Raw genomic sequence first — 17,203 nt, forward strand, 5'->3', positions numbered from 1 at the left:
ACCTGTAAATCCGTAACAGTTCTCATATGACTTCCTATTGCAACTTTCATTTGGTTGTATTCCTGGAAAGACAAAACACTTTGGTTAATCTTTAAAGGACAAGCTCCTTTGCTTAAATGGGCTATTGTCTACTGCCACCAGCAGAGTCTTTAACCACCAAAGAAATAGAAAACAATAAACATTGTTTTAAAAATGGAAGAAAAAAGGGGAGGTGGGGCACTGCAGGTTTCCAAAGAGGCACAATTAGTATAAATGACTTTCTGACACTCCTAGAAAGACAGTTCATTCAACTGTATTCTTTCTGGAAAACTAACAAACCATGTGTAATTTACAGCTGCAAGAGACCTACTGAAAACCCTACTCAGTTTAAGACCAGTTCCAATTTAAGGCTTACTACCTTGATGTCAATGTCAAAGCTATGACATTAAAAAGGCTGAAATCAGGTTCACGTATGCACAGCAAATATCACAAGTGTAAACAGTCAAATAAAGAGGCCTGATAAGTGACTCCCTCTGTAGCATGAGAGTCCAAGGACATTCTCCAATAACTTGGGAAGCAATTTTCCTCTGCTACATAATTTAAAAAAATATTCTCTCTTACTACTTTTGACATATCAAAAATTCAAATACCAAAGCCTAACCTTAATTGATTTTGTTCTCAACTGTAATGCTACGTAGAAAAATTTGTTAGTTCTTTTTCCCTTATAACTAGATGATCAACTGTTGTACAGCAATTAATGAAAAGCAATCATTTGAAACAAGGCAATCGACACTACAAATTATTTCAGGATCCCTTTCAGTTGAGAAAAGTGGATCAAAATTTCTTACAATCCACATAATATTAAATGACAATCTATCGGTCCGCCTTCTCTGAAGTCACTTACAAGGCTAGAACTTAAAAAAAAAAAAAAAAGACAAGACCTTTTTCAGATATATTGAGGAAAGGGGGAAGGCAAGAAATGGAATCGTTAAGACTTAGGGCTGTTCACCAATTAAAATTTTTAAGCAACGACTGATAGAGATTAAAAATTTTAATCGCGTGGTTCGTCGCATAAAGTGTCCCCCTCATATTTTCACCTGTACAGTGCAAAATATAGACTGTACATGTAAATTCTTTTACTAAACTGAAAATAAAATAATTTCTCTTACCTTTGTTGTCCGGTGATTTTATTTTTCTAATCATATTCCCTGTCTCTGGGTCTGTTCCTCTGTCTGTGCTCTGAACTCTATTTTCAGAGCCTCCTCACTGTTCTTGTCTCTCCTCCTCTCTTCTTCATGTCTTCTCCTATAATACCTTTCACATTCAGCTTTCTGCCTTTTTTCTTCCTCCTTATATCTGTCTTGTTTCAATCCCTTCCCCTTCATTCATGGCCACCATCTCTCCTCTCTCCTTCTGTCTCTCCTCCTCTCCCCTCTGTGGGCACATCTCCTCCGGTCTCTCCTCCCACCACGTGGACACCATCTCCTCTCTATGGGCACCATCTGATTTCATTCCTTCCCTTCCTCAGGAGCTCCTGCAGGTTTTTCTCTCCAGCTGCACCGCATTCTCTCCTACCACCTCCCCCCCCCCATACCGACAGCCTTTTCGTTTCTTTCCTACCAGCCCATGACTCTCTCAGACTCATCCTCTATCCTACATATACTTTTCTCTCCTACCACTGTCCCCCTCCGTCCCCAATGCTCCTGCAGCTTGTCCTCTCCTGTCCGCCGCACATCGGCTGCCTTATCTCTACTGCCACCGCACTCTCTGGCATCTCATTTCACACCCCCCCCCCCCCACACTCTCTAACCAGAGCCCTCCCTCTCTAGCATCCGATTCCTGCAGCAGGAAACAGGAAATTTCATCAGAGAAGGCAGTATGCTAGAGAGGGAGGGCTCTGGTTATAGAGAGAAGTGGAGAAGCGTGTGCTTAATCCTGCCGTGTGTACAAGGCAAGTTCGGAGGGTGGTGGGCGGGCAGGTGGGATGAGATGCCAGACAGCGGGGTGGCAGGAGAGAAAAGGCTGCCCATATATGGCTACGGGTAGGAGAGAACAAGCTACAGGAGCACTGGGGAGGGGGGGCAGTGGTAGGAGAGAGCAGCATAACGCAATTAATCATGTAAAAATTATTAGCGCAAGTTTAAAATTTTAATGCATTGTGTGAACAGCCGAGAACTGCTATGTGAAGACTGATGAAGATAAAGTTGACATGCTAAACAAATGCTTCTGTTCTGTGTTCACGGAGAAAAATTCTTACAGACATATAACCCAATCAGACAGAGCGGTGGTTCTCAAAATGTTTATGGCATGCCAAATAGAAATATTTGCTGAAGGAATTAATAAATAAGAATACAAATTTAAAAGCAGCTGAACTAGAGATGGCAAATGTCTAAGAGGCAAAAAGAAATAAATTATTATTATTAATTTGGATTTTGCTCGCATTTATCAGTAGTAGCTCAAAGTGTGTTACATTCAGGTACACTGGGTATTTGGCTGTCCCTGGAGGGCTCACAATCTAATTTTGTACCTGAGGAAATAGAGGGTTAAGTGATTTTTTTTTTGTTACATTTGTACCCCGCGCTTTCCCACTCATGGCAGGCTCAATGCGGTAGGCAATGGAGGGTTAAGTGACTTGCCCAGAGTCACAAGGAGCTGCCTGTGCCGGGAATCGAACTCAGTTCCTCAGTTCCCCAGGACCAAAGTCCACCACCCTAACCACTAGGCCACGCCTTGCCCAAGGTCACAAGGAGCAGAAGTGGGAATTGAACCAGGCACCTCTGGATGTCAAGACTGGTGCTCTAACCACCAGGCTACTCCTCTGCTCCCGAGACTACAAAAAATGTAAAGAGTTTCTAGGAGGAAGGAGGGTTTAAAGAAAAGAAATGGCTTATGAGTTTGCATCTTTTTATTGAAAGGATACAGAAATTAAACACAATAAGATAATTAAGCAAGTGTATGTAATATCGTGAAAGAATTCTATAAACTGGCTAGGACATGATCATATATAAGTGCATAAAACAGCTGGCTAATAAAAGAAAATGAGATTTACTGGCAAGTTAGATAATTTGCAGTGGCTTGTAAAACTCTTCACACGCCTGTAGATTTTTCATATTCTGCAAATGTATTTTGAACCTTATTTTCATCTAGAAAACATACAGTACATTTTTAAACACTCCATATTGTTTTTATGATTGTGAATGTTTATATGGAAACCACTGTCACAGGTGGTATATAAGTTTTTTAAATAAATAAGAAACCAGGAGGAAAAAGCACACCATAACTTGTCAAGCTTCATATCAATTATGATGCTGAACACTTTCCACCCTCCTTCCCAAGCTTCTTCCATATGCCCAGCAGGAGAACCACCAGGTTGTGTTGCAACTGAAACCAACCATGAAATGCACACAGCCTTAAGAACTTTTGGGAGATCTCATGACCAATTCAAGGAACATTACAAGATAGCTCTTTTAAGAATAAATATTTTTAACTCATCTTTAATCACGCAGCAGTCTGCAAAACATTTGCAACGGTGAAAGTCAAGCAGAACAACATGTGGGAACACAGCGGTTTCTGCAGTGTACCCCCTAATACAACAATCCAATGCTCGCTACTAGCCACAACTCCCTTCCCTATCCCCCCATACCCTTCCCCAATGAACAAAAAAAAACACTCTGTGAAGAAACAGTGTGTTTTAAGCCTCTAAAATGTATAATATTTTCCTGTTTTAATTATGTCCTGAAGTGTATTTCTCCTATTTGGCCAGCAGGTGGTGTTTCTTTGCTGTAAAGCTGTTATAGCAAACTGAGGCCCAGATGCATCAACCATACGTAAAAAAATCTAAAACGTAAATGTGCTTACCGAATTTGAAAAAACGAAGAATGCACCAAAAAAACAAGTCGCACATGTTCAGTGCGGTATTGTAAAGTACAATGCATTACAGATTTGTTAAACTGTTGTAATCCCCGTCGGTAATCGGCCCCTAAAGCATGCACAGAGCCTTTGAAAGCTAATCTAAAAATGTATTAAGTTACTCCAATAAAAAAGATATCATTGTATTTTCTTTTCTCTGTTTTATTTCTATTTATTACCATAGTAGAAGAGGAAACCATTTCTCATTTTCTAGCACTGTACTGCTTATAAGGCATAGCTTTCTTTATGTTTAGGGAATAGTTTTTCTTAGCATATAAAGTCTCTGTTACAGTTCTATAGGCTAGCATTTAAGGGGGCTCTTTTTACAGTTACTATAGTAATAGTATAAAACGCAGCTAAGAGGAACAGGAAACCTCAGCTTAGACTTTAATTCCGTCTCACCCACCCCCAACTCCAATTCACCGCTAGCTTAATCTCTAATTTATAGGCCCTTCACTAATTAGGAGGCTACATATATAATTAGGACATCTCTATCTGCCAGTAATTAGCTCTTACAAATACAGTCTACTTAGATCCATAGAGGGGTAACTATTAATAGCATTAAAACAACAACAATAATAATCTAATATAATAATTTGCTCCTCCAACATTCCAATGTGTCTCACTGGGCTCGTAACCACCTGCTGACATCACTCCTCCAACATTCTCCTCAAACGCTCCAATGTGTGTCACTGGGATTGTAACCACCTGCTGACGTCACTCCTCCAACATTCTCTGTTTCCCCTCCCTCCCAGTTCCATGGGACACTGGAACTGGGAGGGAGGGACAGAGGAAGGGGGGGGAGGGGGACACTGGAACTCGGAGGGGGGAGGGAGGGAGGTGGGCCTGGAACTCGGAGGTGGAGGGGGCAGGGGAGAGATGCTGCACATGGATGGATGGAGGGGGCAGGGCACAGAGGACGTTGCCTGCATATGGATGAATGCAGGGGAGAGAGGGGACCCTGAAACTCGGAGGGAGGCAGGGAGGGGACGACCCTGGAACTCAGAGGCAGGGAGGGAGGGGACAACAATCCTGGAACTCGGAGGGAGGGAGGGGGGGACAATCCTGGAACTCGGAGGGAGGGAGGGAGGGACAACCCTGTAACTCAGAGGGAAGGCGGGAGGGAGGGGGGACCCTGACACACACTCTCATGCTCACACACACATTCTCTCTCTCACAGACACACTCGCAACCAATCTCACTCTCTCTCTATCACACACACTCGCGCATTCACTCTCTCTCTCTCACACACAGAGGCATATTTTCAAAGCACTTTGGGAGGCTAAGTTCCATAGGTTTCTATGGAACTTTGGGAGGCTAAGTGCTTTGAAAATGAGCCTCATAGTCACTCTCACACACACTCTCTCAAACATACACACTCCGAGGAAAACCTTGCTAGTGCCCCTTTCATTTGCTTCAGAAACGAGCCTTTTTTACTAGTAGTCTAAATATTAGCATAACATAAAGTTAATCTTAGGGGAAATTAGTTTCTATATTCCCATTCCATTATTAACTTAAGAAGGAAATCACCAATAATAAGAAGCAGGCAGCAGTTCAGCAGTAAGGGGGCTATCCAGTCTTTTGCTGTGAGTATCACATGTTTGATTATCTCCCAGTTGGTGAGGTCTGTGCAAAGAGCTCCTACTACTCAGGGAATTGGTTTGATCTCTGGAGGCTAGAATACCAGATCTGGAGGAGCTGAGGCAGACAGGGAAGTTTATAGAGGAGGACTACAGGGACATAGTACAGAAGTCCCATCTCCAGTCTGTGCTGCCATGGAGGAGAAAGGTCTCCTGAAGGGAGAGAATCACCGTGGAGAGGCAGGAAGTGATCCAGTTGCCAGAACCTGCACTCCAGGGGATGCAACATCCTCTCACACAAAGGATTTCTCTGCAGGGGTTCCGTACAGGAGGGAAAGGTTAGGAGTACTGTTGTAGTTGGGAGATTCAATTATTAGGCATGTACATAGCTGGGTGGCTAGTGGATGAGAGGATTTGCTTGGTCACTTGCCTGCCTGGTGCGAAGGTGGCAGACCTCACATGGTACTTAGATAAGATTTTAGACAGTGTTGGGGAGGAGCCAGCTGTCATGGTTCATGTGGGTACCAATGACATAGGAAAATGTGGGAGGGAGGTTCTGGAAGCCAAATTTAGGCTCTTAGGTAAAAAGCTGAAATCCAGAACCTCTAGGGTAGCATTTTCAGAAGTGCTCCTCATTCCACATGCAGGGCACAACAAATAGGCAGATCTCCAAAGTCTGAATGTGTGGAAATGATGATGGTGCAGGGAGAAGGGTTTTAGATTTGTTAGGAACTGGACAACATCCTGAGGAAGGGGGAGCCTATTCCAGAATGATGGACTCCACTTTAACCAGGGTGGGACCAGGCTGCTGGCATCAACATTTAAAAAGGAGATAGAGCAGCTTTTAAACTAGAAATTGGGGGGAGGCAGTCACTCACTCAAAAGTGGATGGTTCGGAACAAGGTATCTTTCAAAGATATCAGAAAAACAGGGAAGATAGGGCATCTTGATAGCGAGGTAGCAACAGAGACCACAGTAGACCTGGCAGGTGTCTTACAAAGCAGACTGACTCAAGATTGCAAATTATCACTGTCAACTGCTGAGCAAGATGCAAATAGGAACAACAAACTTAGATTGAAATATCTATATGCAAATGCCAGAAGCCTAAGAAACAAGATGGAAGAGTTAGAATATATTGCACTAAATGAAAAAATAGGTATAATAGACATCTCTGAAGGAGGACAACCAGTTGGACACTGTCATAGCAGGATACAAATTATATCGCAGTGATAAGGTGGATCAAATTGGTGGAGCGGTAGCTGGTCCTACCCCATAACTTCCGATAAACTACTCACTAGCAAATTCAGAAGTTAAAAGTAAAATCTAAACCAAGAGGTGCATGGCAAACGCCTACCTTCTGCTGGAGATAAAAGAATATAGACTTGTGTGAGCTGCACAGGGTTCTATTAAGGCAGTGTTTCTCAACTTCTTAAAGTCGACTATCTCCTAAGTCGAATAAAATTTCAACCAAGTTCCCCAGAGCTTCGATCAGCAGAGATTTTGAAATGGACATTCCAAAAACCAGACATATTCTACTCACAAAATAGAAAATAAAATTACTTTTTCTCTTTGTTGCCTGCTCATTTATTTTTTCTAGTTGTGTTTGTCTGAGCTCTGGTTTCTGTTTTCCTCCCGCTTCTCTTAACTCTAGCCATTTTTTTTCTCCTCCTTTTCCTTTCCACTTTCTTTATTATATGTTTCTGTCTCTCTGTCCAGATTTAATATATTCTTAATATCTAATCTTCAATTTCCCTCTTTTTACTGTTACCTACAGCGTTCCATCTCTTTTCCTCAGCCGGCTCACCTATTCCCATTCTTCTTATTGTTCCACAAAATTCTCATCCTTCCATCCCGTGTCTCTCCTCTTTATCTCCCCATCCTTCCATCCTGTTTCTTTTCTCTCCCTTCCTGTGTCTATCTTTGCATCTTCAGTCCCCCCTTTCCCCAGCCACTGCTTCTCCAGATCAGCCGTGGCGGAGGCAAAACAACATACAGCAGTCGCGCTGCTCAAGTTTTAATGGATGTGCTGTTGGCTCTGCCAGTCCCCCACCCCCTCTAACATCAACTTCCTGCTCCAGGGCAGGGGATCAGCAGAGCAAACAGTGTGTTTATGAAAATTGCAGCATGTTATTTTGCTGCTGCTGATGTAGAGAAACAGCAGAGGTGGCAAGGAAGGTCCTTCACCACATAGATTCTCAATATGTGGTAGATTCTACTGGGGGCCATGTAGCCCCCGCAGAGGACTTGTGTGTACTGCGTGTTGAGAACCTACGTATTAAAGCACAGCACAGTTCCGTACACTCTACATCCACCTGCTCGTAGATGGAAACAAACCCACAAGTCCCGGTATGCATGACAAGGAATGGATCTTTAAAACTGACAATAAACTGACAATAAAAATCAGACAAAAGATTGCCAATTAATACTGTCAAGTACTAAGCATGATGTACTTAGGAACAACAAACATAGTTTGAAATGTCTATATGCGAATGCCAGGAGCCTAAGAAATAAGATGGGGGAGTTAGAATATATTGCACTAAATGAAAAATTAGATATAATAGGCATCTCTGAGACCTGGTGGAAGGAGGATAACCAGTGGGACACTGTCATACCGGGGTACAAATTATATCGTAGTGATAGGGTGAATCGGATTGGTGGAGGGGTAGCATTGTATATTAACGAGAGCCTTGAATCAAATAGATTGAAAATTCTGCAGGAAGCAAAACACTCCTTGGAATCACTGTGGATTGAAATTCCATGTGCAAAGGGGAAAAGGATAGTGATAGGAGTGTACTACCGTCCGCCTGGCCAGGACGAACAGACGGATGCGGAAATGTTAAAGGAAATCAGGGACGCAAACAAACTGGGCAACACAATAATAATGGGGGATTTCAATTACCCGCATATAGACTGGGGTAATGTAACATCTGTACACGCAAGGGACATAAGATTTCTTGATGAAATCAAGGACAGCTTCATGGAACAGCTAGTTCAGGAGCCGACAAGAGAAGGAAAAATACTAGACTTAGTCCTTAGTGGTGCTCATGATCTAGTGCAGGGGGTAACGATACGAGGGCCGCTTGATAACAGTGATCATAATATGATCGGTTTTGATATTGGCATTGAAGGAAGTGAAACTAGGAAATCAAGTACGCTAGCGTTTAACTATAGAAAAGGTGATTACGACAAAATGAGAAAAATGGTGAAAAAAAGACTGAAAGGAGCAGCTCGCAGAGTAAAAAACTTGCATCAGGCGTGGATGCTGTTTAAAAACGCCATCCTGGAGGTTCAGGACAAATATATTCCACGTATTAGAAAAAAGGGAAAAAAGACTAAACGTCAGCCGGCGTGGCTAAACAGTAAGATAAAGGAAATCATTAGAGCCAAAAAACAATCCTTCAGAAAGTGGAGAAGAGAACCAACTGAAAGTAACAGGATAGATCATAAGGAATGCCAAGCCAAATGCAAAGCGGAGATAAGGAGGGCAAAAAAGGACTTTGAGAAGAAATTAGCGTTGGAAGCAAAAATACATAGTAAAAACTTTTTTAGATACATTAAAAGCAGGAAACCGGCCAAAGAGTCGGTTGGGCCGCTGGACGAAAATGGTGTTAAAGGGGCGATCAAGGAGGACAAAGCCGTAGCGGAGAAATTAAACGAATTCTTTGCTTCGGTCTTCACCGAGGAGGATTTGGGGGGGACACCGGTGCCGGAAAGAATATTTGAAGCGGGGGAATCGGAGAAACTAAACAAATTCTCTGTAACCTTGGAGGATGTAATGGGTCAGTTCAGCAAGCTGAAGAGTAGTAAATCACCGGGACCTGATGGTATTCATCCCAGAGTATTAATAGAACTAAAAAATGAACTTGCGGAGCTACTGTTAGAAATATGCAATCTGTCCCTAAAATCGAGTGTAATACCGGAAGACTGGAGGGTAGCCAATGTTACTCCGATTTTTAAGAAGGGTTCCAGAGGAGATCCGGGAAATTATAGACCGGTGAGTCTGACGTCGGTGCCGGGCAAGATGGTGGAGGCTATTATTAAGAATAAAATTGCAGAGCATATACAAAAACATGGACTGATGAGACAAAGTCAGCACGGATTTAGTGAAGGGAAGTCTTGCCTCACCAATCTAATGCATTTTTTTGAGGGGGTAAGCAAACATGTGGACAATGGGGAGCCGGTTGATATTGTATATCTGGATTTTCAGAAGGCGTTTGACAAAGTGCCGCACGAAAGACTCCTGAAGAAATTGCAGAGTCATGGAATCGGAGGTAGGGTATTATTATGGATTAAGAACTGGTTGAAAGATAGGAAGCAGAGAGTAGGATTGCGTGGCCAGTATTCTCAGTGGAGGAGGGTAGTTAGTGGGGTCCCGCAGGGGTCTGTGCTGGGTCCGTTGCTTTTTAATGTATTTATAAATGACCTAGAGATGGGAATAACTAGTGAGGTAATTAAATTCGCCGATGACACAAAATTATTCAGGGTCGTCAAGTCGCAGGAGGAATGTGAACGATTACAGGAGGACCTTGCGAGACTGGGAGAATGGGCGTGCAAGTGGCAGATGAAGTTCAATGTTGACAAGTGCAAAGTGATGCATGTGGGTAAGAGGAACCCGAATTATAGCTACGTCTTGCAAGGTTCCGCGTTAGGAGTTACGGATCAAGAAAGGGATCTGGGTGTCGTAGTCGATGATACGCTGAAACCTTCTGCTCAGTGTGCTGCTGCGGCTAGGAAAGCGAATAGAATGTTGGGTGTTATTAAGAAGGGTATGGAGTCCAGGTGTGCGGATGTTATAATGCCGTTGTATCGCTCCATGGTGCGACCGCACCTGGAGTATTGTGTTCAGTACTGGTCTCCGTATCTCAAAAAAGATATAGTAGAATTGGAAAAGGTACAGCGAAGGGCGACGAAAATGATAGTGGGGATGGGACGACTTTCCTATGAAGAGAGGCTGAGAAGGCTAGGGCTTTTCAGCTTGGAGAAGAGACGGCTGAGGGGAGATATGATAGAAGTGTATAAAATAATGAGTGGAATGGATCGGGTGGATGTGAAGCGACTGTTCACGCTATCCAAAAATACTAGGACTAGAGGGCATGAGTTGAAGCTACAGTGTGGTAAATTTAAAACGAATCGGAGAAAATTTTTCTTCACCCAACGTGTAATTAGACTCTGGAATTCATTGCCGGAGAACGTGGTACGGGCGGTTAGCTTGACGGAGTTTAAAAAGGGGTTAGATAGATTCCTAAAGGACAAGTCCATAGACCGCTATTAAATGGACTGGAAAAATTCCTCATTTTTAGGTACAACTTGTCTGGAATGTTTTTACGTTTGGGGAGCGTGCCAGGTGCCCTTGACCTGGATTGGCCACTGTCGGTGACAGGATGCTGGGCTAGATGGACCTTTGGTCTTTCCCAGTATGGCACTACTTATGTACTTATGTACTTATGACTCCTGCAATATCTTCGCAGTAGTCTTTTCTATAGGTACGATCAAGTACATTTATTTCATTTACATAAGAATATAAGATTAGCCATACTGGATCAGACCAATGGTCTATCTAGCCTAATATAGATCAAAAGTACCTGACAGAATCCCAAATAGCAGCAAGATTCATGCTACTGATCCCAGGGACAAGCAGTGGCTTCCCCATGTGTCGCTCAATAGCAGACTATGGACTTTTCCTCCAGGAACTTGTCCAAACCTTTTTTAAACCCAGATACAAACTGCTGTTAGCGCATTCTCTGGCAGAGCTTAACTATTCACTGAGTGAAAATATATTTCCTCCTATTTGTTTTAAAAGTATGTCCATGTAACTTCATTGAGTGTTCTCTAGTGTTTGTACTCTTTGAAAGAGTAAAAACATCGATTCACTTTTACCTTTTCTACACCACTCACAATTTTGTAGACCTCAATCATATCTCCCTCAGCCATCTCTTTTCCAAGCTGAAGAGCCCTAACTTCTTTAGCCTTTCCTCATATGAGAGGAGTTCCATCCCCTTTTTGGTCACTCTTCTTTGAACCTTTTCTAATTCTGCTATATCTTTTTTGATATGGCAACCACAATTGAACACAATACTCAAGGGGAGGTCGTAACATGGAGCGATACAGAGGCATTATAGTATTCTTGGTTTTATTTACCATCTCTTACTTAATAATTCCTAGGATACTGTTTGCTTTTTTAGCCAACACACACTGGGCAGAAGATTTCAGCGTATTGTCTACAATGACACCTAGTTCTTTTCCTTGGGTGTTGACTCCCAATGTGGACCCTAGCATCAGGTAACTATGATTTGGATTACTCTTCCAAATGTTCATCACTTTGCATTTGTCCACATTAAATTTTATCTGCTGTTTGGATGCCCAGTCATCCAATTCCCTAAGGTCTTCCCTGCAATTTTTCATAATCCACATGTGTTTTAACAACTTTGAATAGTTTTGTGTCATCTGCAAATTTAATCACATCACTTGTCATTCCGATTTCCAGATCATTTTAAATATGTTAAAATAGGACCAGTACAGATACTTGCAGAACTCCACTATTCACCCTCCTCTACTGAGAGAAATGGTCATTTAACCCTATCCTCTGTTTTCTGTCCAATAACTAATTCCTAATCCATAACAGAACAGTGTTTTCCATTGGGAACACTCTATCCCCCTCTTAGAAAATCCCTATACGTTCATTGTGTTTTTACTGTATCTAATATTTTGGCACTGGCATCTATGCACTGTGGGTAAAGTTTTAAACAAAGAATCATATTAGTTTGCTGTGGCTATTTATTACCTAAAGTCTCAGAAACGGAAGATTTCCAGCTTCAAGAGGTGTAGATGATGCAGCAGGACACAATTGGTGACTGGTTCTCATGGAATGCATCAATCATGCCTCAGTCACTGCTGCTGTAGTTATATCACCTGTCAGTACATGATGCCTAGGAGTCTTCATGGTCATCAAGAGCAGGAGAAATTCTTTGGCTTGGCAAGGTCTATCCGAACTATACTGGCATTAGAGACCTTGACACAATAAGAATTCTGGAACTACACCAAATGCTGGAGATGTATTGATATCAAAAACACATACATTTCACCTCAAGTCCAAGCATTAATATCAATACTGTGGGACCAAACACTGTTGATGTCCCAATCAAAGAAAGCACAAAATTCCACTGCATCAGCACTGGAACTGCAGATTCTGATGTCAAGTGACAAAGAGGCATCACTCCTCATTGGAGAAATTAAGGGGTCTTTTAGTAAAGATTAGCACAAGTATCTGCCACAGGACCCATTTTATTCCTATGGGCCCTGCTGCAAATAACATGTGCTAATCATTAGTAAAAGATCCTCCCCCCCACCCCAAAATCGTAAGATCTTTGGGGTGCAGATTCATTGTACCTGCATGTAAATTTACTATATGGCACCCTGACTTATAGTTGCACAATACATGCCTATATAAAAACAAAATCTGATTTTCTGTGATCCTAAATTACAATTTTTCAACCCAATGTTACTACTCTCTATTATTTGTGAATTTTATATCTGTATCTACAAACTAAATAAGCTCCTAAAACCACCACAAGAACCACTGCCACCCTGTCAAACATATCAATCCTGATCTGTGAAAATCAATATCGATTCCACAAAAAACTAAAGTGTGTAATCAATTAAATAAATACAAATAAAATAAACCTGGGTTTCAATGAATATACATGATATAAATTTGAATATGCTGGAGCTCTAGAATTTCAAGCATAGCGTTCTTCCCAAGACCTTTTACACGGATGTGTCACCCAGTTCATTCTCCTCACTGCCCTAACTCCACCTGCGGTCCAGCATCTCTTCCTCTCCCCCCTCCCGTGCTACAGCATCTATTTCTCGCCTCCCACAATCTAAGAGAGATGGGACTTGGATCTTAAAGTACAGGTATAATTTGTCCGCACTACAATTCAATATCTTTCCTTCTCTCTCAACCATTCTACCAGCCAACCCAGTATACCTTAAAACTTTGTCTTCACTTCTAGAGTTCACCGGCAGCAGCAGTGATTCATATATGGTGCTGCAGCCAGCCCCAAAGCCTTCCCGCTGATACATCCTGCCCACACAGGAATATGAAGCTGCATCAGAAGAAAGGCTCCAGGAACGGCTGTAGGCATGTGTGAATCACTGAACCTCTACAAATGAAGACAAAGTTTTAAGCTACACTGGGAGTGGGATAATTGGAAGAGGAAGAAAGATGCCGGATTGTAAGTGGGCTAAATTATACTTAAAGATCCCAGTCCCATCCTCATTAGCCATTTTCAGCATATGAAATACATTTTCCATAATACCTGGTTTGGGGGGAGGGGCAGTTAAGGGCCAAGGTCTCATCTTGGGAAAGTTCAGGAATATTTTTTCACTTCCAAATGTATGTTAAAGATAACTTACTTCTGTGTAATAAAACTGAACCTGGAAAATATGTCACCCTAATAAAACTGAACACTGGAAAATACATCACCCCTACAGACTGTAGAGCAGACACTTGATTCCCCATAACTGCTATTTGCTGTTATAAGTTCCCCAGGCATTCATCATATTTGGCTACAATCAATAAGACACTTTAAAGAGTCCTAAAGGGCACTTTCATCCTTGCAACAACCATTTGGACATTTTACAAAGAATCCTTTTTGAGAGTAGTCAAAGTTCTGTCACCCCACTTAAGGGGACAGCGACTGGCAGAGGAGCCCTCATTCTAGAAGGGGACTACTCACAACTTGCTTTCATTACTGTGGAAAGGCTGTCTCCAAGTCACACCATGCTAAGGTTGCTCCTCAAAGCTTCTAAGCATGCTGAAAAAGCCATGGTTGCAACAGTCTCCATTAACATCTGTACTAGAATGACTCTTGATTCCCTTAACTGTGTCCTTAATAGTGCTGAAACTGAGGATGCTAGACATCTGTACCACTAGCTTCCAACTGAATACCAATCCTGCTTCTGACCTTCCATATACTCCTACTCATGTGCTTATATCCTTAAACGCCTGTCATCTAATACTCCCCAGCCCTATGGCTGCTCAGTTTGAATCAACTTTGTGCATTTTCCTTAATTGTCCCCTATTTATGGAATATTTTACCTTTTAGGGATAGGAGATCCACCTGGGTGGATGAACAACAAAATCCCACGGGAGTACACAAAGAAAAAGTGGGAAGTGGAATAATGACCACGGGAGTATACAAAGAAAAAGTGGGAAGTGGAATAATGACTCCAGAAACTGGGACAACTGTGTCAAACAAGTCGAACTTTATTACAGACTCGACACAGATCTGCGATTCAGCCACAGGCCTGCCTAAGGAGTCTTAATAGTCTGAGTTCGGGTACGGATTCCTTGTGTAAGGGGGGGGGGGGGTCTTTAAAAAGACTTTTGTGCTTGGAAATAAAAAGCAGTGCTTAACGTCGCTCACATCCATGAATTTGTCTTGTTTTGACACAGTTGTCCCAGTCTCTGGAGTCATTGGTCCACTTCCCACTTTTTCTTTGTATACTTTACCTTTTACACATTTATGGTGAATTATTTTTGCAACATTTCAAATCAGCAATAAAGACATACCTCTTCCAACATGCATGCCCTACTTATCTTTCCATTGGGACTCTGTGCTATGCATTATGTCCTGACCAATCAAGTTTTTGTTATTTGATAGTCTTGGAATGAATTGTCTTTTCTTTCTATTTTTGTAGTTCTTTTCAAAATATATTTTTAGTCTGTAAACCGTTTGGTCCTGCTAGTAAGTTAAAGTCGTATAGCGAGTCATGAATACATAAATATATCACTAATAGCAAGACAGAGGATCTACTACTTTGGCTTACTGTGGTACTTAGCTAGCCAGAAACCTTTCCTTTTCTTCCCCTCTTGAGTCATTCAGCAGATACTTAAAGAACGCCACAACATGGGCCTCAAGCAACAGATGATTTCTTTTCAGGCTAAATGTACAATTTACTCTTCCTTTTGTCCATCTGAAATTACAAGTAAATTATGCAATTCTGTTTATGTTTATTCAAAATTTTCTATACTGCATTTCATTAAAAACAAAAAAGCAGCTTATACTACAAAATTAATAAAACAGATTTTTTTTAAAAACACATACAGAACAAAATAATGTTTGCCCTGGATTATATGTTTACTTTAAATGTCTATGTATTTACAGAGATAGAGGTGTTGCATTTATAAACAACAGAAGATGTTAAAGTACTACACAGTAACTCCTCTGCCACCAGCCAGATGGCAAAAATCTCTGGGGAGAATACTGCAAGCATATACAGTGTGGAAATCCTGAAAATCGAACTGGCTGTGGTATCATCAGGACAGAATTAGTATAACTTGAACTAATAGTTTGCATAATTGTTCATTGAGTTTCTTCCAAAAAAATCAGGTGTTTCAAAATGGCTGTAAAGGTAAATATAACTACGCCAAGTTCCTGCTTATGGATAACATTTGGAATACAAAATCTAAAGTCCAGGCGTATAAGTTTCATTTACTGCTTCACTTTTTTTATGGGTTTCCATACAGCACAACTGAATTTAAACTGTGTACTAAAATCATCACATAAATATTAATAGTATATAGTCCTTGTAGCACTCAAGGTTAACAGCTCAGAATGACAGATTTGCTACATATCTCATGAATATTTCTAGAGGCTCTGATGTACACCTGGGATGAATCTGCCTGTACAGAACAGTAAAGTACATGGGCAAATACTTATCGAAAAATAGTGACTCTTGAACAGCTTCTCCAGGATTACTCAACTGAGTGCCTCTCCATACCATATTGTGAGGGGCGGGGTGCTTGAGCCACGGAATCTCAAAATGTGTAAATATCTAACAGCTATGCATGTGGCTATTAGAATTAAACGTAGATAACCTGAGAATCAGCTGCCTGTAGGATATCTACATTAATGGCACGAAATAAAATAGTTGTGACCATAAGATGCGACTGAGTAACAAGTGGCTTCAGCAGTAGACTGTAGCACTAGGCACCTCTGAACACTGAGGTAATTAATCTGACTGCGCTGCAGCAGTTCGTTCATGCTAGCCACAGTGTGAATACCATTACGAGGGATCAGCTGACTGTGACACGCGAACCTTATTACTTACCATACCGACAGAAACCAGCAGCAATCTCTGAAACCGTCACCAGTTTCAACACAACACGAACGAGAAGAAACAAGTGAACTCCTAACCTACACCCCGTAGTGTCCGGCCCTGAGAGCTCCCGCTGCTGCTGGAGGTCAAGCCAGGACCCCCCGAGATAAGCTGCCCTATGCACTGCCGCATCTGGATCTCCGCTACTGCATCTCCCTGCACGCCTCATTTTCGTGGGCATTTTCTTCGTTCCTTAGTTGAAAGTTAACACCATGAACGGGGACGGTAAAACCCTTTGCCGCGTTTTATTTTCACTACAGCTTTTGAAGCAGGCGCGAATGGGCAGGCCAAAAACGTCGAAAGCCCCCGTCAAGGCAAAATTGGATGAAGACAAGAAAGTTAGATTGAGGTTTGGACGCGAGACGCCGGTGTCACGTGACTGAACTGTTCAGTGACGTATTGTTGTAGCTGGGAGCACGAGGGAGCAGAATGGGAGGAGTAGGTGATGGTAGTTGTTTATACCAAGAAGGTTGGATGAAAACCGTCCAATCTCCTTAGGTATTCCATTACTGAGAACGTGCGGACGGAAGATCTGGAAAGGGACTAGACTGAGAAAAATGATCATACAATGA

The 17,203-nt window shown here is 41.9% G+C and overlaps 1 protein-coding gene across 1 annotated transcript in view; it reads right to left on the minus strand.

The window, feature by feature from the left end:
* TMEM161B (transmembrane protein 161B) overlaps positions 1-16,676 on the minus strand; it is a 187,246-nt gene extending 170,570 nt beyond the window's left edge. The window contains exon 1 of the mRNA XM_030193365.1: positions 16,584-16,676. Within this exon, the coding sequence (XP_030049225.1) occupies positions 16,584-16,586 (3 nt within the window). The 5' untranslated portion in view covers positions 16,587-16,676. The remainder of the gene's footprint in view (positions 1-16,583) is intronic.
* Between the last annotated feature and the right edge of the window lie 527 nt (positions 16,677-17,203).

The sequence above is a fragment of the Microcaecilia unicolor genome, chromosome 2 (genome assembly GCF_901765095.1).
Source record: "Microcaecilia unicolor chromosome 2, aMicUni1.1, whole genome shotgun sequence".
Taxonomy (NCBI): Eukaryota; Metazoa; Chordata; class Amphibia; order Gymnophiona; family Siphonopidae; genus Microcaecilia; species Microcaecilia unicolor.